Source organism: Dipteris shenzhenensis, chromosome 5 (assembly GCF_047967505.1).
Source record: "Dipteris shenzhenensis isolate YYH24624 ecotype China chromosome 5, Dip_SZ_1.0, whole genome shotgun sequence".
Taxonomy (NCBI): domain Eukaryota; kingdom Viridiplantae; phylum Streptophyta; class Polypodiopsida; order Gleicheniales; family Dipteridaceae; genus Dipteris; species Dipteris shenzhenensis.
Genome location: NC_141600.1, coordinates 46,175,961 through 46,202,216, shown reverse-complemented (window position 1 = coordinate 46,202,216; position 26,256 = coordinate 46,175,961). Strand labels below are relative to the sequence as shown.

At 43.2% G+C, this 26,256-nt stretch overlaps 2 protein-coding genes and 1 long non-coding RNA gene across 3 annotated transcripts; all 3 read left to right on the top strand.

The window, feature by feature from the left end:
- Positions 1 to 241: 241 nt before the first annotated feature.
- LOC147902090 (uncharacterized) lies at positions 242 to 4,551 on the top strand. The gene is made up of 2 exons (XR_015540963.1): positions 242 to 325; positions 3,896 to 4,551. It is a non-coding gene; the product is annotated as an uncharacterized LOC147902090 (long non-coding RNA).
- Positions 4,552 to 4,561: 10 nt separating this feature from the next.
- LOC147902089 (callose synthase 12-like) lies at positions 4,562 to 6,810 on the top strand. The gene is made up of 2 exons (XM_087374419.1): positions 4,562 to 6,582; positions 6,783 to 6,810. The coding sequence occupies exons 1-2, from the start codon at positions 4,562 to 4,564 to the stop codon at positions 6,808 to 6,810; spliced, it is 2,049 nt and encodes a 682-aa protein (XP_087230545.1).
- Positions 6,811 to 7,901: 1,091 nt separating this feature from the next.
- LOC147902088 (callose synthase 7-like) lies at positions 7,902 to 8,464 on the top strand. The gene is made up of 2 exons (XM_087374418.1): positions 7,902 to 8,189; positions 8,304 to 8,464. Exons 1-2 carry the CDS (start codon positions 7,976 to 7,978, stop codon positions 8,462 to 8,464), a joined length of 375 nt encoding a protein of 124 aa, XP_087230544.1. The 5' UTR covers positions 7,902 to 7,975.
- Positions 8,465 to 26,256: the final 17,792 nt, after the last annotated feature.

Below are 26,256 nucleotides of genomic sequence, written 5' to 3'. Positions count from 1 at the left end.
CATCATTGCACATGTTATGTCAATAACTTATGATTTAATGTTTCCTTTAGTTTATAAAAAATAAGACAAAGTTCACGATGTGGTGTCTCTATGATTTTGAATTGCATGAAGCCTCAACTAATCCATAATTTTGTTTTAAATTTTATGAAGCCTCAACTAATCCATCATTGTATTTGTTCAACAAGATCGTTGGGAGCTCAACAAAGAACATGAATATTGCAAAGTTGGAGGCAAGAAAAAGACACGATATGTAGAGTTTCGGTCTATTTGGAACATCTATCGCAACTTTGATCGCATATGGATTGGCTACATCTTGTTACTCGAGGTAAGGGTATAAAGACTTGCAATTCAATTCTATTATTCTACTAAAGGAGTAGATGAGTTTAAGAAAATAGAATGCCCTTTTTCTTGAAAAATTGATAGTATATTAACTTAATGAAAAATGTGAGGCAATTCAATTTATGTATATATATGATTAAGAATTCTTTAGTGAGTCTAAGAAAATAGAATGCCCTTTGTCTTTGAAATCTGCTAGTATAAATTTATGTATATATGATCAAGAACTGAATGATGTTGCCCATAATATTAACGGGGTTTGGGCTAAATGGATTGTCCTATAGTGGAGGTAGCTAAAAAGAGTGATGCAAATAAATATTGCATATATGATAGGCATCGTGTAGGGTAGTATGTAAGGAATGCCTGAAGAATGCATATGTTTCTAATGGGACATGAGTGTTTTGCAAACTCACAAATTACACATCTACCTAGGAAAACCTAATCCTTTTGTGTATTTTGCCTACTAAAATGCAATGCAAATTTATTTTTACAAATTTACTCAGTAAACTTTATATTATCTAGGTAGAAATTTTCTTCATGCTTTGTACAAGGTTCTCATCATGGGTGGTAGCTGATGTACATTCAATTGATTAAATTAGTGGTTGCACATTTACCTACTAAACGTTTATCAAGTTAGAAATTTTGTTGACGATTTGTACATTCTAATCATGGGTGGTAGCATTGTACATGCAAATAATTAAGTTTCACTACAAAAAAAGAGTTTGTAAAACTAAATTTGCATCGCGTTTTAGTAGGAAAAGTACAGTAAAGAGTTGGGTTTTGGGCATGGATAATATAAAGTTTACTAGGTAAATGTGCAATTACTGAGTTTGTAAAATTGAATTTGTATTGCATGTTAGTAGACAAAATATACTCAAGAGTTGGGTTTTGGGTAGGGAAACGTAGAATTTCTCTGTGAATACTGGTTTGCAGTGCATTTGAATAGGCAAAGAACACTCAAGGCCCATAGCGTTCAAAGAAAACATTTTTCTCAATGAATTAGTTTTCAAAGTTTTACAGGTTATTTTTAAGAGTTTGTAGATTCTTTAGATACAAGTTTTTAAAAAATAGAAAACTTATTGAAGGTTTTAATTTAAAAGTATTTAGAAAATTGAAAAATTGGGGTTTCAAAATTTTGAAGGTTTTTTTTAAGAATTTGCAGATTCTTTAGGTAAAAGTTCTTACAAAATTGAAAACTTGGGTTTTCAAAAATTTCAAAGTTTTTCTTAAGAATTTGCAACTTTTGAAGGTGAAAGATTTTACGAATTTGAGATTATTTTTCAGACGTAAAAACAAAAATGATTCAGTTCATTGTACATATAGTTTGCAAGTTTTGTGGGAACGATGACTGAAGGGTTTGGTTAATCTGGCCTGTCATATGGCATTGTACAAGTTATAGTGATTCGACGAGTTTAGAGGGCTAGGAATGACATTGTCTTTCGTAGTATGCATGCCCTGCTTTGCCATCGGCTTTAGATTGAGATACTAGCTGTTCTAGAGTGTTATACTCCTCGGTTTCCAAGATAAAGTTGGCCATAAGAGTTCTTTGTAGAGCTTTGTAGCGTGAGAAAGGGATTCAAAGAGTATTTGACTACTCCACAAACTGACTTTGATTGAATGGTGGAGAATTACTAACCATTTTGAGGACATTTTTAAGCTAATATCTTCTCTTGAAAAATTAAGTTTGCAAGATGACTCTTACCATAGAAATGCTAAATACTTTTGTTGCATGGTCATGATATTATATAGGTCTAAAGATAGGCTGAAAGTTAACTATTGATACCCGTTAGGCTTAGGACTTGAAAGATTTTTTATAAAACAAACTTTATTGGTAATTTCTTTCTTATTATATTAGATGTGAGTTGAGAGTAGAGATGCATGTGTGTATTATATAAGTTAACATTGATACCCTTAAGGCTTTATACTTGAAACTTAGTTTTTATATAAAACAAACTTTATTGGTAATTGCTTTCTTAATTATTATGATGATTATATAAGATGTGAGTTGAGACGCATGTATGTAAATGTTGTATTGTTGGAATGTTTTATTGTACTCTTTCTTTCTAATTAAATATCTTTTATTACCAGTCAGGAAAAAACACACTTGGCGACAACTTTGTAGCATGAGATGTATTGTTTGAATGTCTTATTGTAGTGTTTGTTTTAATTACGAGAGGCAGCTCAGAGGGAAGTTTGGGTTTTCTCAGCTGTCCTTGAGCGAGGCAGTCAATAGAGCGAGCGAGAAAAAGCGAGCAAGCCCAAAAAAGCGAGCGACAATTAGTTGAAGTGGTTGGAAAATCAAGCAAGCAAAGAAAGAATCTTAGTTTTTTATAAAATAATTGCTTGAAGTACAAAGTATTCAAAAAGGTGGTTATGTGTCACAAAATTTATATTCTGATGCACACAAGTTTTCTAGATGGTGCAAAAAGGCATGATATTCATCTAAATCATGCCTTGTCATTTGATTTGATATGTAACATTATGCCATTTATATTTGATAATTAAAAGATGCAGGGATGTTAAAAACTCATCTTTTGGGCCAAAACAATCAAATGTTGACATCTTGCCAAAATATAGGGATGTGAAAATGCCCTCTTTTGGGCCAAAACAGGGAGCGCGTTAACGCGCTCCCTGTTTTGGCCCAAAAGAGGATATTTTCACATCCCTGTATCTTTTGATTTACAAGTCCAAACGGGGTCATATTACATATCAAATCAAATGGCAAGGCGTACTTTAGACGATTATCATGTCTTTGTGCACCATCTAGTAAAATTTAATGCACCAAAAAATGAATTTGTGGCCAATTTGCTGCATTGGTAAGATTAGTGGGAGGTAAGAATAAATCATTAGGGAAGGATATTTTTGCAGTAACAAAGAAACATGGGTTTTGTTCCAAGAGTGAACAGAGTTTAAAAACCTAAGCATTTACATATGCATGGAATCTAAACTAATCCATGCAAGGAGTCCTTGGAAAGATGATCTCAATTACTCTAGTGAAAAGAGAGAACTTGATTGCAGTAGGGTTTGTCTTTGATACAAACAATGACTTGGAAGTTAAACATACAAACTGTCTCATGGATGATATGAAATTAGTGTTAATGGCTTTAAAGTTATATGCATGTTTAACCTTCTGGCATTGAGGGAACATATGCACTTTTGAATAAGTTATTATTTTTTGCTACTAAAATGGGGGATTTATAAATCTTTTATTGTTTTTTATCGCTCGCTTTTTTTGGCTTGCTCGCTTTTTGTCGCTCGCTTTTTGGTAATCCTCTCCTTGAGCCACGTGTACCATTATCAACCCTTGATCTTGGATTGATCGTAAAGGCTAGAGAGTCTCCTAAAAAGGCTCCAAATAAAAGCACCCGAAGGGTTGGGATTCGAAGTTTTGATTGCAAGTAAAATGAAAACGTTGTTGGTTCATGGAATATAGGTTTATTCTTATATAGGCTTGCAGGTTTTAGTAGTTTGCAGGTTTTCTGTGAACACTGGAACTTACTGACTCAGCAGGGTCGGGTTTGTTACTGACTCACGAGGGTCGCGTTTTGGGGTGGGCCAGGTAATGGTGCTGATGGCGTTCAGGAAGCAAGGGGTGCTGGGGTTGGTGATGCTGACGTGGGCGGCGCAGCGTCTGCTGGGGGCGGTGCTGACGACGTGGACGCAGTGGGACCGGCGCTGGAAGCGGCACAGGTGGCGGATGCTACTCAAGCTGGCAGTCTCGCTGGTGTGGTTCCTGGTATTTTTGCTACTGAGGTCGTTACGTGGCGGGCGATATGGCGCTGACGTGCCCGCCTTGCCCGCCTTGTCCGTCGTGTTCGCGTTCCCGGAGTTCCTGGCCATCGCCCTCTTTCTCATCCCGCGCCTGCGTAACTACATCGACACCTCCGACCTCCCCATCGCCCGCTTGCTCACTTGGTGGTTCCAAAACCGTCAATTCGTCGCTCGTGGCCTCCGTCAACCCCTCCCCGATAACCTTCGCTACTTCTTCTTCTGGTTCCTCCTCCTCTCCACCAAATTCTGCTTCAGCTTCTTCCTCCACATCCGCCTTCTCGTCCGTCCCACCAAAAGTTTGCTTAGTGGCCCCCTCGGACACTTCCAGTGGCACGAGTTCTTCCGGCATCACAAAAGGTTCACTGTCGCCATCCTCTGGGCTCCCGTCCTCCTCGTCTACCTCATGGACACCCAGATCTGGTACGTGCTCCTCCTGTCCGCCGTGGGCGCCGTCATGGGCCTCTTCTCTCGGGCGGCTATGATTCAGAACGTCAGGCAGCTCATCAGGCAGTTTCCAGGCTTCGCAGTCAAAGCCCACTCTAAACTGCTCCTTGATAAGGACTCGACGCTGGAGCTGCACGTTGGGAGCTCGACAAAGCGGGACGACAAGTTTGGTCCTTCCCAGATTAAGGGTTTTTCACTCCTGTGGAACAGCATCGTAAAATCAATGAGGGAGGAAGACCTCTTGAGCAATGATGAAGTCGAACAATTACACTTTCCGGATAATTGCAATGATGAAGTGGAACAATTAGACTTTCCCCCCCAGCTTCCAGAGAATTGCAACATGCCCAAAACCGACAAGATCGTGAGATGGCCACCCGTGGTTCTGAGCCGAGCTCTGAATGATGCGATTCAAATTGCACGACGGTGGAAACATAACGACAGAGACAAAGCCCTTTGGGAGGAGGTGTCCAAAGATGAGGGTAGAAAATGTGCAGTGATCGAGGTCCGTAAGAGTCTGTTCTTCCTGTTAGAAAGTTTAACTGGAAGCGAGGAGATAACTAAGAAGATTAAGAATGCGATTGCACAAGGCACAATCACCAGAGACTACATCCTGCCTCAACAGACCGAACGTCATCTCACACACTCCACTGGCTGTTCGGCGGCAGCATCCTCTTCCAATACAATGAAGATCGGCGCTTGTCTAATCAAAGCATCGTGGGTTGGATCATCAAGCAGCGCTCCAATGGACACGCTTTACTCCCAAATCCTGGAACTTCTGAGCAATCTGGAACAAACTCACGAGCCAAATAGCACCCAATTGCACTTGGTGGATGAGTCTCTCGAGAAACTCTGTTTGACTCTGCTTCGAGAAAAGACAGTCCGAACGAGTGCCAGCAAACTGCAGGAGGTTAGAAAAACTAAGATTTTCCCAAGGCTCAAAGCCATCCTCATTGCTAAAAAGGATCACACCGTTCCACGGAACTCGGAAGCTAGACGCCGCCTTGCTTTCTTCGGCAGCTCTGTCTACATGACCATGCCACCTCCTTTGTCAGACATCATGAAGCACATGCTCTCGTTCAGCGTCTTAACGCCATTCGACGACGAGGAGGTAATCTACGCTCAAAAGGATCTGAGCTCCAGGAAGCTTCTCCAGTGTCTGCGCACCATCTTTGCTGACGAGTGGGAAAACTTCATGGAGCGTCATGATGCAGATCCAAAGTCTTCGAATTCTGCCCATCGGCCAGATTGCATGGAATGCACGCTATGGGCATCGTATCGGGGTCAAACGCTGGTCCGCACTATACGGAGCATGATGTACTATCCCGACGCTCTTGAGAAGCTCGCCGAAGCACAGAAGCTCGCCAAAGGACAGAACATCGCCAAACTACCCACTTCTGCAAATATTGATCCGCATGACAAGCTACACAGTAGTGCTGAAGGCGCTGCAGATATTGATCTGCAGTTAAAGTTCACATATGTGGTGACATGCCAGCGCTATGCAAAATTGAAAGCCAGCAAAAGCCCTGTGATCGACGACATATCTTGGTTGATGGAGCAATACCACAAGTTTTTGCGGGTTGCATACGTGGCGGAAGAGGTCGAGGCCGGCGGGCAAAAAGAGTATTACTCTGTCCTTATCAAATACGATGCCAAGCAGAAGAAGGAAACAGAGATCTACAAGGTAAAGCTACCTGGGCAGTTCAAGCTAGGAGAGGGAAAGGCTGAAAACGAGAACCACGCTTTGATCTTCACGAGGGGGGACGCGGTACAGGAGATCGACATGAATCAAGAGCACTACTTCGAGGAGACACTCAAGATCCAGAATCTGATGCAGGAGTTGATGAAGAACCGAGGCGAGCGAGTGAGGCCGAGGATACTGGGGCTGAGGGAGCACATCTTCACAGGGATGGAGTCGACGCTGGGATCGTTCATGTGCGAGAGGGAGGAGACGTTTGTGACCATAACACAGAGGGTGTTGGCGTGGCCACTGAAGATCAGGATGCACTATGGGCACAGCGACGTGTTCGACAGGCTATGGAACATGACGAGGGGGGGGGTGAGGAAGGCAACGAAGGGGATCAACATGGCGGGGGGGATGTTTGCGGGGTTCAACTGCACGTTGAGGGGGGGGACGATAACGCACCATGAATACATGCAGGTAGGGAAGGGAAGGGACGTAGGATTCAATCAGATAGCAGAGTTTGAAGCGAAGGTGGCGATTGAAAATGCAGAAGAGATGCTGAGCAGGCAAATGTATAGATTTGGCCATGGATCTCTTGACTTCATCCGCATGCTTTCTCTGTATTATAGCACTGTTGGTTATTACGTGAGTTGCTTGATTATCATCTTGGCAACCTACGTCTGGCTATGGAGTCGTGTCTTCATGGCTCTTAGCGGCCTCGAAAACTCCGTTCCTCTCGTCCAACAAGAGCAAAGTGCCCTCTTCGTCGCTCTCAATCAACAATTTCTCGTCCACCTCGGCGTCCTCAACACCATCCCCCTCTTCGTCGAACGTTGGCTTGAAACTGGCTTCTTCCACACTACCGTCCTCTTCTTCTTCATGCAGTTCCAGCTCTGCTCCATCTTCTTCGCCTTCTCCCTCGCCACCCAGGCCTACCATTTCGCCCGCACCCTCCTCCATGGCGCCTCCGCCTCCCACTACGCCTCCACCCGCCACCAACACTTTGTCATCGAGCACCAGAGCTTCTGTGAGAACTACCGCCTCTACTCCAGGAGCCATTTCATCAAGGTACTTGAGATCGTCCTCCTGCTCATCGTCTACGAGTGCTTCCGCGCTCCCCAAACTGCCCGCACCCACACCTACATAGTCCTCCACGTCTCCTCCTCGTTGCTCACGTTTTCGTGGCTCACGGCACCCTTCTTCTTCAATCCGCTGGGATTGTCCTGGGTGGACAACTTGAAGGACTTCCGAGAGTTCTTCAGCTGGCTCTGGCGGAGCCGGAACCTGACTCAGAGGCCGGATCAAAGCTGGGAGGGGTGGTGGGAGGAGGGGCTGCTCAATTTAAGCGAGAGATCACCGACGGAAGGTAAATTCATCAGCGTATTTTTGAGCCTGCGCTTTTTCTTCATCCAGTATGGCATCGTCTACTATGTCGATCTCCCCATTGCACATAAGCACCGGAAGAGCTTACTCGTTTACATAATCTCCTGGAGTGTTCCTCTGTTCATTGTAGCAACCTATGGGGCAGGCGCTATGGTGAGAAAATGGTTTGCAGCTCGAAGGCCGAGCTTATTTCGACTAACGCAGCCCATAGTCGCGAGCATCCCCATAGTCGCCCTGATTCTGCTGACATTGTTCGCGAAGCTCGCCATTACCGATATCTTAAAGAGCCTACTGGGCTTTGTATCCACTGGCTGGGGGATCCTATGCATTGCCTGCGTTTTCCCAAGATCGCTGAAGCGCATGCCTCCCGCTGTATGGAACACCGTGCTGGCTTTTAGCCGATACTATGAGCTCGCCGTGGGGCTGCTGGTCTTCCTTCCAATTGCAGTGTTTTCTTGGATTCCTGCAGTTCAAGAAGTGCAAGACCGCCTGCTCTTCGGCCAGACTAGCGGAACGGAGCTCCACGGCACTCACCTCTTGGGAGGAGTACTAGCTCGAGCCATCGAGAAAGCAGGTCCGTAACTCACAATGCCATTTTCAACTCGATAAAAACTGTAATGGTCATACCAAGTATAGGAAAGCTTTGCTAGGTACTATTGAGAAGCTCTTTCTAAGAATGTGGTTTCAGGTGCAAGCTGCAAGAAGGAGGACTTTGGGATGCAGAAAAACGAGGCTACTTTATTTGCTGCAACCGCAATCGAGGCGGAAAGGGAGGTGACGCAGGGTGCAAAGCTTGAACAAAACCTGACAATGGGCGAGATCAGAAGCTCAGCAGACAGAGAAAGGTGACACAATCCATTTAGTACACAAATAAATAGACACTTCTTTTCCTTAAACAAATAAGAGTGTGTGCCATAGTCACACATACATCTTGGAATGCTAAAGTACTCACAGTGCACATGCCCATGTCCCGACCACCGTCAGTGGCACTAGCAGCTGACCTCAACACTCACATATACTTGGCATGAGATGATCCATGCATAATTATTTAATCTCTTGAAAGTGGAACACAAAACAAATAACCACAAGTACATGGAAACTACCTTCATATCATAAAAATGAGCAGTCATAGGTCTACCTACACAACAACCATATAAATAAATTGAACTTGTCTAGGGTACTCCATAGTTAGAACTTGGAAAAGCATATTTATCCACATTCAAAATAGGACTTTCAACATCCATTATGCTTCGTTTTGTAGTTCACAAAATCACAACCCCAAGTGAGCATTTAACCCTGCTACCTCGTGCTACCATTCTAAAACAAAAGCCAATACAAAGTTATGGAACAAATGCAAAATATCCATCCATGCATAAAAAGAAAGTATAGAATGGATGATGACATACAGTCATGTGTTGCAAGATAATCAGGTCACCCAAATTTTTCCTATGTTCCTATAGTTTATTCCCCCTTATTATTTTTCAATCTATGAATGCATAAATTTATTTTTCTATATAATGTTACAAACTACTCTTATGCACAAATCTTTCATTATAATTCCTTATTCTTTTAATCCCAAGTTGCATTATATGGAGAAAGTGAAATTCCCCTAGCGAAATCGTCTTCGAGCAACGAAGTTCATTTTTTTGGGTGGTAGCAATGCTTAAAAGAGAGCTTTGCAATTGAATGGCAATGTCGAATGCAAGACTCTAAACAAGACACTTTACATGAAGTGATTGAAGAGAACATTAAGTTTGGATGGTTATATGATAAAACAAGTAGCTAGTAGAAAGTAATGCACAAAGTTTTGGAAAGTACAATTGCAAGCATCATCTCATATTTGAAACCAATGAAAACACAAATTTTGTGATAAAGTAATCACTCTTATCTTGAAAAGCTTTACCCATCAGAATGATATTCAAGCAGTCAAGGCCATTTTCTAGTGGATGGTAGCATTGCTTAAATAGAGCTTATCGATTGAATGGAGATGTTTAAAAAATAAAATAAAATCATATAAAATCAAATGCCGAATGAATTAATTGTGATTGGTTAGGCCCAAAAAGAAAAACCTGTTACAAAATTGGCTAACTTTTAGGGCGTGGGCCCGCAGGCTATGCTATGCCAACAGGGGGTGGGGTTACATTGCATAGCATATGGACATCAGTGCATGACTTACCACCGGGTCTTTAGAGCCCGTCAACCATCCAAAGTCTCTGAGATGGGATTTCACCAAACGGAGCAGGTGGGGCGCGAGGTGGGGCTCCCAGAGCCCCAACACATTGCTTGAGTTGAAAGCTAACTGGTTTCTCACCTCCCAGGATGACAAAAAAACAGCGGCGCAATACACAAATTTTTGAAAAGCACAATTAGAAGAATCTTCTACACCAATGGAAACATACTTATTGCTACCATGTAAGCACTCTTATCTTGAAAATAATAAACAATAGACTAACATTTTTGTAGAATAATAGCACATGCATCTCTTCCACACACTTGCACCTGTTTTGCAAGAACAAAAGAATAAGAAAGAAAGTCCTTTTGGTGTTTTTCTGGCGTAGAATTTATTTTAGCATGTATGTTTATGATTATAAAAGACAAAAGTAATGCATGAATTTAAACCATTCCATCTCTAGGAACATAGAACTTGTTTGTAGATGGGATGACTGGAGATACATGATATTTTCAAAATGTATGCTACATTTTTACAAGAAGATGATGTCCTTCTAAAAACATCTATAATATCCCTTCCACATAAAAAAGTTGTCTTTCTAAAGTCATCTATACATCTCTCCCCCACAACAAAATGATGTCTATCTAAAGTCATCCATGATCTCTCTCCCATAACAAAATAATGTCATCCTAAAGACACCTACTATGTCTCTCCCATATAGCAAAATGATGTCTAACTCTTAGCTTCAATGAATACTTAATGAATGACTCATGCTCTACATATCTAGTCCCAAAATATGAATAAAAACAAAGTTGATATGCTTGCATGGCATGTACGTTTCTTTTTTTGGTCCCTCTTAGAGAGAAATCCATGTTGTGCAATTACAACAATATGGAAATTCTACCTATACTACATATGTCAGGCCTTTCTTGATAGAGACCTCTATCTTCAAGTGGAGGCCCACACTCTCATTTAGTATAACCACACTCTCACGCACCACCTCCCCTTGCATATGTGCTGCACTATTTAAGTGACACTAAAAGTTTTTCTTTCTTTTGGGCAAAAGAAAAGTGATTATATTTATGTCAAAATTATATTTACAACTTCAACATTCATATCCTTAGAGTCCTAGAGGTCCATAGTAGGACATACCTCCTCCCAAAAAGGGATAGCATAATTTCTAGGATATCCTAGTCCCTTATTGTCCATATAGTTAAACAAAAAATTGCAGACCCATGCTTGTCAAGAAAAGCACTTGAATCGTACTCTTGTGAGGATATGAAGGAATTTGGAAAGAGAAGCTCTTTTCAGCCTCATCCCTATCAACATCATTTCTCTATTTGGAAGATTCTGGAGCAGCCTACATAGGGACTCCTTGCATAGGATCCAATGATTTAATGTTCTTAGAAAAATTCTTAAACCCTGTCTGTGGAGCAGGGTACTGTTGAGTAGCTCCATGGCCAAATCTACTCTGAGATGGAGGTTTATGAGAAGATAGGGTGGCATCTTAACCTATCCCTCGATCATCAGTATCAAACCTGCTCTTTGGATAGCTTGCTCAGCACAAAACTTGGAATGTTCAACATTGTAAGCACTTAAGTCAAGCCTCCTTTTATCTTGTTCCACCATTCAACAAAAAGGGAATAAGTACATGTTTCAACTTCAGTCTCTAGCCATAAAAGCACCCGGTACCAGAGAAACGTAAGAAGGCCTTGATCTTCTCAAAGGCCTTCCAAATAGACTGCAAAAGGGGACTAACCTAGTTTTACAAGGCTTGAAACTACAAATAGTAGAGAGCAGAGGGTAGTTTTCCCATTTGGGGGCTCTCACTGGCCTGACATGTTTCATATTTCTTAACAAAATTTGGGCCCATAGAAAGGATTCACACATTCTAATGAATCTATCCAGGCAGGTTTTGGAGGGAGCCCAACACGACAAATAAAAGACAGAGATACGTCACATCCTACTCCTGGCCTTGCCTATTCAAATGGGTCCCTGGCTCTTGAGTTTGTATACAAAGACTCATGCTTTAGCCCTCCCCAACCTAGAAGAGATACAAACAACCCAGGTGAAACAAGAGCCACTACCAACACGAAAGAGGGAGGGCTCACCTCTTCTCCAGGTGAAGGAAGAAACATAAGAATTAGCCCCGCACGAGATGCAGGACACAGCCACGTTCCAGATGGTGGGAGCATTAGCAGAGAATTGGGGTCTCAAAAGGGCCTCATAAGGAATGGATTAGGGAATGCTTAGTGGGCTAATGCAAGGGGCTTGGAGGGTCCCAAAGAGGCCTAATCAGCCCAACCTAGGTGGGTTAAGCCCACATTTGAGCCCACCTCCCCCCCCATCAATGAGGGGAGGGGGCCACTTTTTGAAATTTGAATTTCAAATTTCGAATCTCCCTCCCTCCATCTCTCTCTCTCTCCCTCCCTCCCTCCCTCTCTCTCCCTCCCTCCTCCCTCCCTCCCTCCCTCCTCCTCCCTCACCCTCTCCCTCCCTCCCCCTCCCTCCCCCTCCCTTCTCCTCTCCCCTCCTCCGTCTTGCTCCTCCTCCTCCCTCCTCCCTCTCCCCTCCTCCTCCTCTTGCTCCTTCTGGCTCCTCCTCCCTCCTTCCTCTCCCCTCCTTCTCCAGCTGCCCAGGATCCCTCTCCTCTGGTCCTCCCTCCTGTAGAATCTCTCCCCTCCTCCTCCCTCCTGTAGCATCTCTCCCCTCCTCCTCCCTTCTACAGCAGCTCCTTCCCTCCCTTCTACACTTGTCGCCCTACTTTCTCCTCCTCTTCCTCTTTCCCTCATCTGCTTCTCCTCCTCCCTCTTCCTTGCTACTCTCTCCCTCTCATTGCTCCATCTTTGCCAGCTCTCCCCTATATTTTAGCATGCATCACTGATACCTCTCTTTGAGTACTCTTGGCACCATTCGAGGACATATCCAACAAGTACCATGTGAACCTACAACTGGAGGTAGAATATGCAAGCACATGCTTTTTGGGATATAGTGGAACTCCTCAAAGTGTGCTCCACAGTCTTCGATTGCGAGGGAAGAAGCATCTTGACCTTTGGGTGGATGGAAACTTGTATCCTTTAGACCATGCCACCCAAAAGAGTCCTCCTTTTCGTATAGTGCATGATGTTGTTCGGTTTGTTGGCAAGGGACATGCTGCATTACTCAGTTATTGCATTCGATTGAACCATTCTCAGACATTGGCTATGCAAGCAAGCGAGGTGCAAAGAGCCCAAGCAGAAGAACTTGCACATTTGGGAAATATTACTATTGTGGCAATGCATAATAGTATGCAGGATCTCCAATTGCAAAACAAAGAACTCAGTGACAAAGCACATGCACTGGACTTGGAGCGACATGAATTGGAAGAATCAATCTAGAAGCTTGCTAAAAGCAAACAAGATTTGGAAAGGTAAGTTCAACATGCTGTGGAGAAGGAACGAGAGAAGTTGATAGAACGAGTACAAAAGTTGAAGGGAACACCTTTGGGACTGAAGAGAGGAAAAGACAATTGCAATCTATGGATGCATTGTCAACTGATAGTGGTGTCCGAAAGAGGAGAATACATGTTGCAAGGTTAGTTCCCCAAATTTTCAATGAAATTTCTTACTCCAAAATATTTGTGGTGTTGCATTCTTTCCACCAAGACTCATTTGTACACTACTTTAGGAATTTCATGGAGGATGTGATGGGAACAATGGAAATGGATGATAGTGATCCTTCATATGTTCTAAGAAGTTTAATGAAGCCAAGTGATGTCATGGAAGAGTTGAAAGACCCTAGACAAAAAGGGCTACGTAAACAAGTTGCTAGAGAGGTAATGAAGGATTTCAAGGGCCTCATCCAAGCAAAGGAGGTGCTTGGAGCTTGTGATCCTGCTGGTGTAAGTCGTGAAGCTTACAACTCTCTTTTTAAAATTTTCAAGTTTGATATGGAGGAAAAGTATAAGATATCTACGATGCCATTGCCAACACCGTGGCCTGTAAGGCTTGCACGTCAAGAAACAAACCAATGTGCTAGAGAAAAGCTTGGAGGATACCATTGTGTAAGCGGCACAATGAATTGGAAGAGTTAAAAGAAATCTGGCATCCAAACGTTTGAGATGAATGCTTTCAATAATATTTACGTGGATGTAGAGAATTTGCAGAGAGCCATGGTCAAATTCTATGGGATGAGAGAAGAAGATAAGAGAAATTCCCTCTTGACATTCAACTTTATTTATTTTGATTTCTATATCCTTACTGAATTTCTCTTTCATTGTACAGATGGCAAGCTAGTATTTGTTATAAAAATGGATGAAGCTCAGTTGGTAAAAGAGCACAAGCTAGAGAGGGTGAGCATTTGTATTATGAACAACGCCTTGCATTTTGCTCAAGGGGATGAGGAAGTTGAGCAGGGTTTCTCAGTCCACAATCTGAGAAGGACATATGGTGGCTTGCAGCCTTTGAGACCCCAAACGAGTGCCACGAGACATTGAAGTGGGTTTTGGAGAGAACCAGCATCCCATCGATTATTCAAAGACAAGAGATAGGGCAAACATTAATTGTGGATGGGCATGGAACGTTTCAAGTTGAATGGCATCTAGCTAGTAGTTTGAAGACCCTCAAGTGCTTGTATCGTTGTGATACAGGTGCAGATGCAAAATGGACATGCTTGTATTGCACCCACTCGTAGAAAATGCAAAAGGGAAGCCTATAGTGGTAAAATGGCATCCTTTCTTGCAACCAAAGTGCAGCCCCCGATCGTCACAAAAAGGATCCTAAGTGGGAGTCCATTCTACCAATTCCATTGGAGCGGGTACACGTGTGTACTTTGCATGCTGAACTGCGTATACTTGATAAGTTACTCTATCTCCATCTAGTTTATGCTTGGAATTTGAGGCCACAGCAAGTATCTGCACAATGCATTGCAAAAGCTGAAGAACTACTCTCACTAATGGGACTTCATGGAGGCAATGTGAAGCTTAAACAGGACAAGAAACAATCAACAAAGACACTAAAGTATCCATGGGTGGAGGAAAGGCAAGGAGGTTCTTGTCCAACCACAATGCTAATAAAGAAAAACATACATTGGCTCAAAGCACCCTAGGTTGGGAGTACTGGAAAGATTTGTGTGAGTGCACCACAAATCAAGCTTCACATCCACGAATTGCTACTTTGAGAGCAAAACTATGGACAAAGCTTGATGCATTTATAAAGTTGCTTAGACAAGGTCAAATAGATGAGCTTTATTATGAGAGATTCAGGATAGCATTGGGAGAATTCATATCATTGATGGTAGAAGCATGGGGGGAGTCACATATTACACATTACATGGTAATCCTCCTTATGTTGAAATTTTGTGCTTTAAACTTGAGTCAGTTTATGTTTCTAATACAATGTTTTTCTTTACAACATATTCTTTACGCACATGCACCATCGTTTGTGGAGCAATGGGGCCCTCTGTCCATTTGGAATACTCAAGGAATGGAGAAATCACACTACAGAGTAAAGGCAGCATACTTCAAGAATACAAGGCATGGGGGTGGTTTGCACGAAGCAATGCACTACACGAAATGTTCGATTGGTTTTATAGTTGTCTAGAGGCCAGGACTCTCAAGCGCGATAAGGTAGAGGTCTAAAGTCTCGCAAAAGCGGTTCAACATGTCAAGAAGACAAGGAGATGTGCTGCTTGGAAGTCCTCAACAGGGAGCCAAGGGGTTGCGCTTTGGTTGCAACGTAGAGTCAGACAGGGGAGGCGTTGGGTCCTAAGAGAGCCCCAAATGTAAAATGTTTGATGAATAAAGTTAACACTATTTTGAGTCAATTATAGATTCCAAAATTCACAAATTTGTTTGGAAATTGCAGAATTGCATGTGCGACATGGCAGGGCAGAGGGGTGAGTGGGTTGGGAGGGAGGGTGGTGAAGATTAAGTATTACCGAACTGGTGACAAAAGACTGGGAGGGGAGGAGGTGCACTCAAAAAACCCTAATTTAAAAGAAAAACCCTAAAGTGCTTTAAAAAAGACTATATAAAGCACTTCAAAACCCTAAAATACCTCATTTCTATGGCACGAGTTAAACAAACTGCTAGACCCACTGGTAGACGCTACCCATTGTCCTCCTCACAATGCCATGGCCTTCGAACACACTGCAAGCCCCAGTGGCTAAGAGGGCAATGATCAATAGGGATCTGAAGGCGGTTCTCATCATTGTGAGTCCAAGCAACGCGAGTCCCCACCATCCGACTCTCATGGGGGATCCCAAGGATCTCAACACCATGAGGAATCCCAGGGATCTCAGCACCATGAGGAATCCCATTACGATGAAGGATCCAAGCACGATTAGGGGTCCTCTCAGTCCTTTCACACAACTAACAGTGGAAGTAGAGAGGTCTCCCAAGAGGGACAAAAATAGTCCAGTCAATCCTGATCAACTTCCCCTCCCTCCTCCGTAAAGTCCTGGCGTGGAGCATCTCTACCAACAAGGGGAGCAAGAAAGGCAAAGAGAGGAGACGGAGAGATTACAAGGGCCACAACAAGAGGAAGTATTTGGTGGGCTCGCAGATATAATGAACCTTGGCTCCAATCCTCCAACCAAGCAGACCGCACGGAAGAGCACCATCAACCCTTTGTGCCTCGATATTATCAGATATGAGGAGCCTCTAGTATGAGTTGAGCAAGAGCCTCAGCTTGCTGTCTCACAGCCTCATGAAAAGGAAAAGAGACCTTGGAAGGACAAAGCAGACCCCTAGGCATGACAAGCCACCTCGAAGGACCCACCAGACACAGGAAGAGGAGTCTGAAGAGATGGTTGAAAGGGAGGAGAGGCGAAAGAAGTTCAAAGCGGACAAGCGGCCATGGAGCCATGTCCAAAGGCTAGTGCAGGGTCCCCCAAAGATTAAGAGGCACAAAAAATCAGGCATGAAGGCACTTCAGGAGATCCGCAAGTTCCAAACCACTGTGGACAATCTCATTCCTCGTGCACCCTTCTAGCGTGTTGTACGTGAAATAGCACAACATTACAAGAGTGATGTGCATTTCACTTCAGGCGCTATGGGAGCAATTCAGGAGGCAACGGAGCAGATGACAGTAGCTCTTTTTGAAGACGCAAACTTAAGTGCTATCCATGCCAAAAGAGTAACAGTGATGGACAAGGACCTTGCACTCGCCAAGCACATCCGCTATGATCCCTCCCTTAGGCCCTAGATGTTGTTTAGGTTCATTTGGTGTAACCTGAATCATTTTGTAAATCTCTCCCCTTTGAGGCCAATGAATAAAAGATATTTTTATGTTCTATTACTGTTCCCATGTTATTATACATGTTACGTGACGCTTTCCATCAGTTTATGCAAGTTTAGTGTGAATTTGAGTGGTCAAATGATGTTTTTTCACCATGGTACAGAAGGCAAATGTGTTCAGCATCGTGCGGGGAGCCCAAAAATGCTAAAACCCGCTATCAGGTTTTAGCATTCTTGGGCTCCCTGCACGATTCCGAACACATTTACCTATCGGGTTTTAGCATTTTTGGGCTCCCCGCACGATGCCGAACACATTTGCCTTCTGCTGCACGGTGAGATTCTTACTGGATTGCTAAAAAATGACCATTATAGCGCAAATATTTATATGATCGCATGCTTTTGAACAGAATAGTGAATGAAAATATTAATGCCAACAACAATTAAAGTTACAAAATCAATGACAGTATAAAATAAATTTTGTAAAAGAACAAAAAATGGGGCACTGTATGAAAAGTATATCTGTATTCATATAAAATAAAATTTCTATACAATAAGGCTTCAGAGCCATTCTCTCTTCTCTAAAACACTGAGAACATCGGGCTTTGAATTCCCAAATACACTCCTAGCTCTAAACCTAGTCGATAGAGAGCCAACGCTATTGTCGTTGCTAGCCAGGGACATGGCTGCTGCCGTCAATGCCATTCCTTGAAAATTGGTTCCAAAGGCATTGAGGGCATCCATGCGGTTCACCAAAATGACCTTGTGAGCATTGTGATTGATGTCAGCATGACCAATCACTCTTGACAAGGCCTTGCACTTCAGGAGGTCATCAGTGCCATGTGGAGAAAATTTTTTGTGGATAACCACAAAGCGCCCTTTTGCTCCATGTGGAGAAAACTTTTTGTGGATAACCACAAAGCGCCCTTTTGCTTGGCCAAGGTAATGTGCCAGTGAGTGATCTCGGCCAAAGCTACTGCGAACAAGGCGTTGCCGAGATGAGAATAGGTCGACCTCAAATGCCTCCTGCAACAGTCCAACATTACATTAGAATTCCATTAAAGCAAAAGTATACCAAGAGAGAAGAAATTCAAAGCTCATAGTTTCTTACCACTATGGAGTCATCATGCTCAATCCCTTCCTCTTTGTCAATGAGGATGGATCTAGAGGCCTCCTGCTATCTGGAATGAGATGTGGAGGCTTCTTCTGGAACATCAGGTAGGTCGGAGCAGATTGATGTCTCTGCATCTTTGATTTGGGCCAATGTTAAAGCAAGAACCTCTTCTATTGAATCATCTGCTCCTAAAAACCCAGGTTCTTGCATAGTCATGTCCACCTCATATCCACACAGGACACCAAGAGCTTCATCCTCCCGGAGACCAAACATAACCTCTATGTCATGGAGAAATAGGTATTGTTCTCCATCGACAAGAAGGGGAGCAAGAAACCATATCATTGTTGCAGGGTCAACAGAGGTGGTGCCCCAGATGGATGGAATTTGATAGGTAGAATGGAGTTCAGGAGGTCGCTGGAGCACTTCCAGGGCCAATGCAGCTTCTCGCTCCTCAGCTTCTTCATCTATGGGCTCTTCCTTGTAGATGTTGGGCTCATCTACAGAAATAAGAGGATCGGAAAGGGAAGGGGCAGGGTCATGGCTTGAGGTCGAGGCTGCCTCTTCCATTTGTCCCTCCTGGAGAAGGAAAATAAAGGTCATTTCCCAGGATAGGAGCCTATTTCTTGTGTTTCCGATGACTCCACATGCTAGGAGGTCATCAGTGTCCACCTCCCTAAAACCTAGGGGTGTGAGCTGGGCTCGAAAGCGATCTAAACGCTTCACGAACCTGGGTTCTTGATTGAACAAGTACTTCAAATAATGAATTGGGACCCATCTTTTTGTAGACTCATCAAGTTGATATGCAAAACTCACGATGTAGTCTTGCATGTACTTGATGAGGTCTTCAAAATCGTTTCGGGTTCCCAAGTGGGTGCCTAGGACATCTATGCTCTTATGAAAGATTGGAAATAACTCCTCCTCTCTATCAATTAATGGAGTACGGGAGATGAAATCGTGGAAGGCAGAACTAGTAGAATCCATGGTAGTTTGGTAGCTAGGAGAACTATGGCTATGATAGTGAAACTTTGAAACTAAAGTAACTTTGTAGCCTATATATACCCAAATGTTCTAAATATAAAAAATAAAAAGAATTATAAAAATTTTGGGAAAAACTTGACATTGACATGAAACAAAACCATTCAAAACATCAAAATTAATTGCACCACTATTAATTGGAAAATGTCAAAATCCACAATTGTTCCACCCCACATTGTTTACAATCTTCAATATTGCAGGAGGGATAAAAGTGGCACTATGCACGAGCTTCTGTGCACGCTTTCCTACCTTTTCACCATTTAAGGTAAAGTGAAAGGACTTAGACATGCCATCCTCCATGACCAATAGGTGTTCCCGCATGTCCCTGAGAGTCCACTATGACGTGACAGTCACATTCTTGACATCTCCTAAATGAGAACCAATACATAAACTTACCCTTGTATTATCATCGTTGTTAGAGTTAAGGGGGAGCTAATTACCACCTGTTTTCTTCTAGCGCCTATATTGGAAAGCAAAATATAACATTTGGTGGGAGATGTGGTACTTGACAACCACATTGTCCTTACATACATGGCATTGAAACAAATCACCCTTTTGTTCACCCGACCTGCTTCCCCAATTCACCCCAAGCAATTCCTCAAGGGCATTCTCATGTAGGCACTTGCATGACCACATGGTTTTTGTTCTATGCATCTGGATATTCTGAAAACAAGAAGCAAAAATGTGCAGAGGCATAAACCAAGACAACCTTACCCATTTAGAGCCAAATGTAAACTTCATGGCCATGCCCACATCCTTTACAATATTTTCCTTGTATGATTGCATTGTTCTTGTGTCCACCATGCTGCAATCCATGTCTTTAAGTTGTGGTGTTGCAATGCATTGAAGATGGCCATAGCCTGCTACTGCCATCCTTGGAGTAATGTACTTGGCATTATACCAATATATATTTCTCTGTTTGAGAGTAGAGGACTTCTCTCCAGCATGCATTTGCCTTCCTAAATCCTCATGAATGGAAGTAAACTTACCTAAGAAGCACTCGACTGGTTCCCACTCAAAGTCTGAAGGATAAACATCTGCTATGCACAAGTGCTATTTCAAAATATGATTTCAAATTAACTCATTACACTTGTTCTATTTTAAAATACAATTTCAAGTTGACTCATTACACTTCAAAATCTTACACAAAATGTAGACTTACAATGCGATGGTATTGTCGATTGATTGCTTGACGGAGGAAGGCGCATGTCCTTCCCCATGTAGATGTGTTGCACCTTTGCAAGAAATCCTTTCTTCCCAAGCTTGAACTTCATGATGCAGCCCTTCCATTCATGCAAAAGATCACCTCTTTTGCTCTTGGGAAGCTTATGTGGACCCTTGGCAGATCCTCTCATGACTATCCAATCATTCAAGCTGTAGGTTAAGGCACCCATTCACCTAGTGCATTTTTGCTCCTGTGGGACATAGAGTACATGTGTGGTCTCCTCAGCATGCTTGTATAGAGGTCACAATAGCAATAGTGGACCAGAAAGTGCAGCTTGGAGGGAGAGAGCAGCTCTGATAGAGGGAGAGAGAGGGAGGAGGTATAGAGGGTGCAACTGAAGGTTGAGAGAAGCTCCAAGAGGTGCTGTAGCTAGGAATGGAGGGAGAAAGAGTAGAGGGGGACGAGCAGCTGCTCCTGGAGGTATTGTAGCTAGGAATGGAGGGAGAAAGGGCAAAGGGGGATGAGTAGCCACTATAGGAGGTACTGTAGCTAGGAATGGAGGAAGAAAGAGCTGAGGGGGATGAGTTGCTACTACTGTAAGAGGTGCTGTAGCTAGGAATGGAGAGAGAATGAGCAACTGCTACAAGAGGTGCTAAAAATTCACCCAGAAGGGCCCACCACCTCTTGAATGACTTGTAGGTTTATTTGGGGGAGGTGCATATGGGAGAAGGGTCAAGCATGGGTTGAGGGGGGGGGGATGGTTTGAGTGGTCCCCAGTGTAAGAGGAGTAGCCAATAGGGGCTATTTGCAGGTCTGCCCACCCTCCACCTCAACATGGCATTGCCCCACAAAAAGGAGAACTCCCATTGGTACACATCAAATACCTCACTAATCCCTTGAAATTAGAAAACACTAATTGGGGGCTCTTTGGAGACCCCAATTCTCCCCTAATGACTCCCCGGTGAAACAGGAACTGGTGGAGCTAGCAAGAAAACTAGAAACCTAGTGGGACAACAAGATAGAGTTTCCAAACAAGTGGAGCTAGTGGAAGAAGACCGAGAGAGGACATTACAGATGCTAGGAATACTTTGAGCAAGCAGAAGCTTCCCCCTACAAGTGAGATGAAAGAGAAAGATACAACATCTCAAAATGATCAAGGATCAAGAATTGAAACGCTGCCAACTGATAGAAGAGCACATCAATCCCATCATGGCTTTTTTGGATGATAATCTCCTCACCGATTCCATGAGGTGGCTTCGCACACTATGTAGGTCTCAATGGTGACTTACGTGTCGTGGGGATGTTGAAGTGATACTGATGGAGCCTCCACTCCAAGCTACTCCTTCTAAGAGAAATGCAAGGCATGAGCCGTCCGCATGTGTCACTCAAGCGGCCTCCGGATTGTTGCATGGAAACAAGAGAATGTCCAAAACACTCTTGGAAGAGAAGAGGGAGCTTGTATTCAAACTTGTGCAAACAACAATGAAGACCAAAGTCAACCCTTTGGCCTTTTATACATGTCACATTTTGAAGGGAGGGCCAACCCTTTTCCTTTTAGCACTCTCCCTCTCTTCACAATAAAAGGCTCTTGGGCCCATAAGGTGCCAAGGAATATTGCTATTCTTTCCATCTCTCCCTATACTAGTGGAAATAGCGGTTGTGTTAACCATATAAGAGCGCTGGGACAAACCTGACATTAGGAGGTATTCCTAACCGGCCCCCAAATGGCGCTTGTGTTAGCCTCGCACCTCCAAGGCTTAGGCTATTTGGGGCTCAAACTCCTTGAGCACCTAAGCCATTTGTGGTTCGAACCCTATGTACGAGGCTCGAAACCTAGAGTGGCGAGGTTTAACTCCTGCAAGACACTTAATCGTAGTATGCACCTGGAAGTTTGGAACATACAACCTGGTAGCTGGACCCTATAACTTGGCAACTGGAACATACGATCTGTGCACGTTGCCTGCAATCTTTGGCCTTGGGGTATTTGGGGCTCAAACTCCTAGAGCTTGTATTATTGTACTCCTTCCATGGCTATAACCATTGAAGTAAATCATGAAGCCTAATCATCTCTAATCATTGATTACCTTGCATTGGATGATTGTACTGGATGATTGTACTCTATGGAAGTTAACATGCCCCCTTCCTGTTGCTGATCCGTCAGCCATGCTAGAGAAGGTGTGGTGAGGACTGTCTGTAAGATGGCATAGCGGTCCAACTATCGCTTCAGATGCGCGCATTGCTAGTTGTCAAAAGACTAGGCGATGAATTGTGTGAGGGGTTGTACCTCTAGGATTTTGTATAGATGGAGGTGGGAGCGCTCGAGTTGGCACTTCCAATGGTGCATAAGAGCACTGTCTGGCAGCTCTTGAAATGACTGCAAGTCGGGGCACCATTGGACATCTTTAGGGAGGGAGGAAGGACGATCTCTGTCGGAGCCTCATCATCTGCAATGGGCATGGGTTTCGGCTTTGCTGTGCATGTTGGCATTCTCTCTTTGGTTGCCTATACAAAATTGGCTGCTTTGAGCAGCGTGTTGAAGGCCTCGTCAGGAAGGTCGACAGGATCTATAGAGGAGATGGACAGTGAGTCTGCTCTCAATGGAAGCAAAATGAAAGAGGGAGAGAGAAATAGAGAGCCACACAAGTTTTTGGTGGGTGCAGAATCACCCTAATATTCTTTTTCATTCATTTATATATGTGTTTGAGTATTGTACATAATCAAGGTAAAGGCACAGTGACCTTTAAACCCCACAACCTTCTAAGTGTGGTCATCTTCACAACCGAAGAGAATATCTCATCAAATTCCACACCCTTCTCTTGCTTGAACCCTTTAGCAACCAAAGGGGCCTTGTACCTAAGCACATCATCACCTATGACCTTCATCTTGTAGACCTATATACATGGCAATGCTTTCTTTCCATGTGGCAAAGAAACCAAGTTCCAAATCTTATTCTTCATAAGTGAACTCATCTCTAATTGCATAGCATACTCCCACTTGCGTTGATCCTCGCGCATCATAGCCTCTCTATAGCAAGAAGGCTCCCCACAATCAGTAAGCATCACATAGTCTACCCTCTTGAGCTCCCTCTTAATCCCGCGTGTATCACATAAATGCTGAAAGTCATGAGAGAGATACGCCATTGTCAGTCCGTAGGCATTTAAGCGTTCTACCTGATTGATTATCAATCAAGGCCAGCCATTTCTGAAATACCTGGAACACATCACTCTTCCAAGCTATAGCATAAAGCCCACACTTTCCTAGTTGCATCATTAATGAATGTCACATAGTATTCAGCCCCGCCTAATGACCGTGTAGGCATGGGACCACATACGTCTGAATGCACCAAATCAAGCTTTTCAAACTCTTTCTTTCCCCTTCTTTTATGGGCTGATTTAGTCTGCCTCCCATAGAGACAGTGCTCACAAAATTCAAAATCAGAGAAACTTAAATGCAGTACATAATCCAAATGGCATAAGAGTTTCATCCCATTTTGGCTCATATGGCCCAACCGGCAATGCCATAAGCAAGTGCTTGGCTGCTCGGTTATTGCAACAACATGATCAAACACCCCTGATACATGTAGGGGATATAAAGTCCCACACTTGGCACCCCTGGCCAAAATCATAGAGCCCTTCTGAATTTTCCAACTCCCAGAGACAAAGATGGTCTGACAACCAGCATCATCTAGCTGACCCGTTGAAATGAGACTCTTGGTTAGCTTAGGCACATGTCTCACATTTTTCAAAATAAATGCAGACCCATTTGCAAAAGAAAACATTATGTCACCTACTCCCACTATGTCACATGCATAGTCATTTCCAAGATGCACACAACCTGTCTTTCCATTGTCATAAGTGGAGAACCATTCCCTATGGGGAGTCACATGGAATGAAGCACTAGAATCCAAAATCCTATCCTAGGAATATGCATCATCTGAAGTGGTAAGCAACTTTGCAGATAAACTAGACATGAAGAGAATGTCATTGTCATTATCATGTGTGATTGCATTGATCTCCTTGATCTTGACTTTTCCTTTGTCCTCCCTTGGACTCTCTTCCTTTTGATTTTCACCCCAATTTGCATTCTTTTTCTTATCCTTTTTCTCTCTTTTAAGCTTGTAGCAATCCTTTTTCATGTGGCCCTTTTTGCCACATAGTGACACTCAATGTTCCGTGCCCTGGACTTGCTATGGGACTTTCCTCTTTCTTGAAACTTCACCCTGGACTGTGATCTGCCCCTTTGCACATTTAAGGCTGCATCATGCTTGTTGCCTTCCATTGACTTCCATCTAATCTCCTCGGCCAACAAGCTGCCAACCACATCATCAAAGTTCAATACTCCACCAGGTGCAGAGTTACTGATAGCAGTACGGAAAGTATCCCATGAGGATGGTAATGAGCATAAGAGAAATATTGCCCTCATTTCAGCATCAAAATTCAGCTTTTGAGCTTGAAGCTGACTGAAAATGATATTAAATTCATTCAAGTGCAAAGCTATGGATACTCCCTCCTTCATGTGTAGCTCAAACAATCTCTTCATGAGATAAACTTTGTTTGAGGCAGTCTCTTTCTCATATGTAGCACACAGCTTTTTCATAAAGCTTCCGTAGTCTTTTCAGTGACTACTGTGAAATAAACTATCTCCCCAAGATGAAGTCTAATGGTAGACTTTGCCAATGCATCCAACTCATTCCATTCATATGTGGACATAGCTGCAGGCTTAGTTGCAATCCCTTGCAAGGGTTTTGTCTGCTTCTTTTGAATAAGCACATCCCTTATCTGTTCTTTCCTCAAAGAAAAGTTTGTCCCATCAAACTTTTTAATGCTGAAAAACTCCTTTTTAGACATGGAAGAGGATGCCATGATGCAAATAAAGCAAAATCCCAAATGCTAGTGCCTGCAAGAGAGAATCACATCAAATACCAGGTGCACCCAAATGTGTATGCCACAATAGAGTGAAATATCACAAAAACTCAAAGCTCAAAGCATCAAAAGATACAGTTGACTCATGTGCATGTACTATGCATCCATATGAGCAAATCTGGCCCAAAAGAAAATGCCAACTGCAATGGCAATCCTGTTGAGATATCGAGCTCCACTCATGATATGCCAGGGTGACCGTTGTGCATTTATGTCACCGACTTGTTAGCTGCAGATGTGGTGTTGAGATATCGAGCTCCACTCGTGATATGCCAGGGTGACCGTTGTGCATTTATGTCACTGACTTGTTAGTTGCAGATGCGGTTGGTACACCGCCCATGAATAATAGCTGGATGACAGCTATCTTTATGTACTCTAGTTAGTGGCTCAATAAGTATGACACCTAGGTTAGTTGAGTTTGGTTTGAGACCCACATATAGGGTTCATCTATTCCTTTTTGTAAGAGAGAGTTTTTTGGCTTTCACAACTAAGAAGAGGAAAATTGTTTTCAGCCTCCACCTTTGTGTGTATTCCCCCATTGTGTATGTCAAACCAAGTTCGCAGTGTCTTGATAAGAGGATTAGTGTTGCTTTCCTTTTTCGAGTTTGGGAGCAAATCTTTGCAGGTAGCACAGCCGGAAAGTGCAAGAGTGCACTCTCTCAGATTGAGATGCCCTTCGTGGTGCAGCGAGAGGGTAGTATATGCTACGGGCAAGGGCAAAGCCCTTGGTGACATTATTTTTCTGATTTGAGGCCATTTCGGGGCTCGTTTTTAGTGGCAGAAGTTTTTCTGTAGGCACTTAGAAAAGTGGCCTGTTTTGGCTGTGCGACCATTGTTCTACAGGTCGATGAAAAGTTGCCGCTGAAATTGCATCGTATGCCTATGTGCAGAGATATTGGGAGTGACAGTATCATTCTTATTGCATGTTGATGCAAAATCGTCACTAGGAAGTGACTGTGTGGTCAAATACCGCTTTCGTCAGTTTTGCAGATGTACCTTGTGAGGCAGAAGTTGTGTTTTTTGCA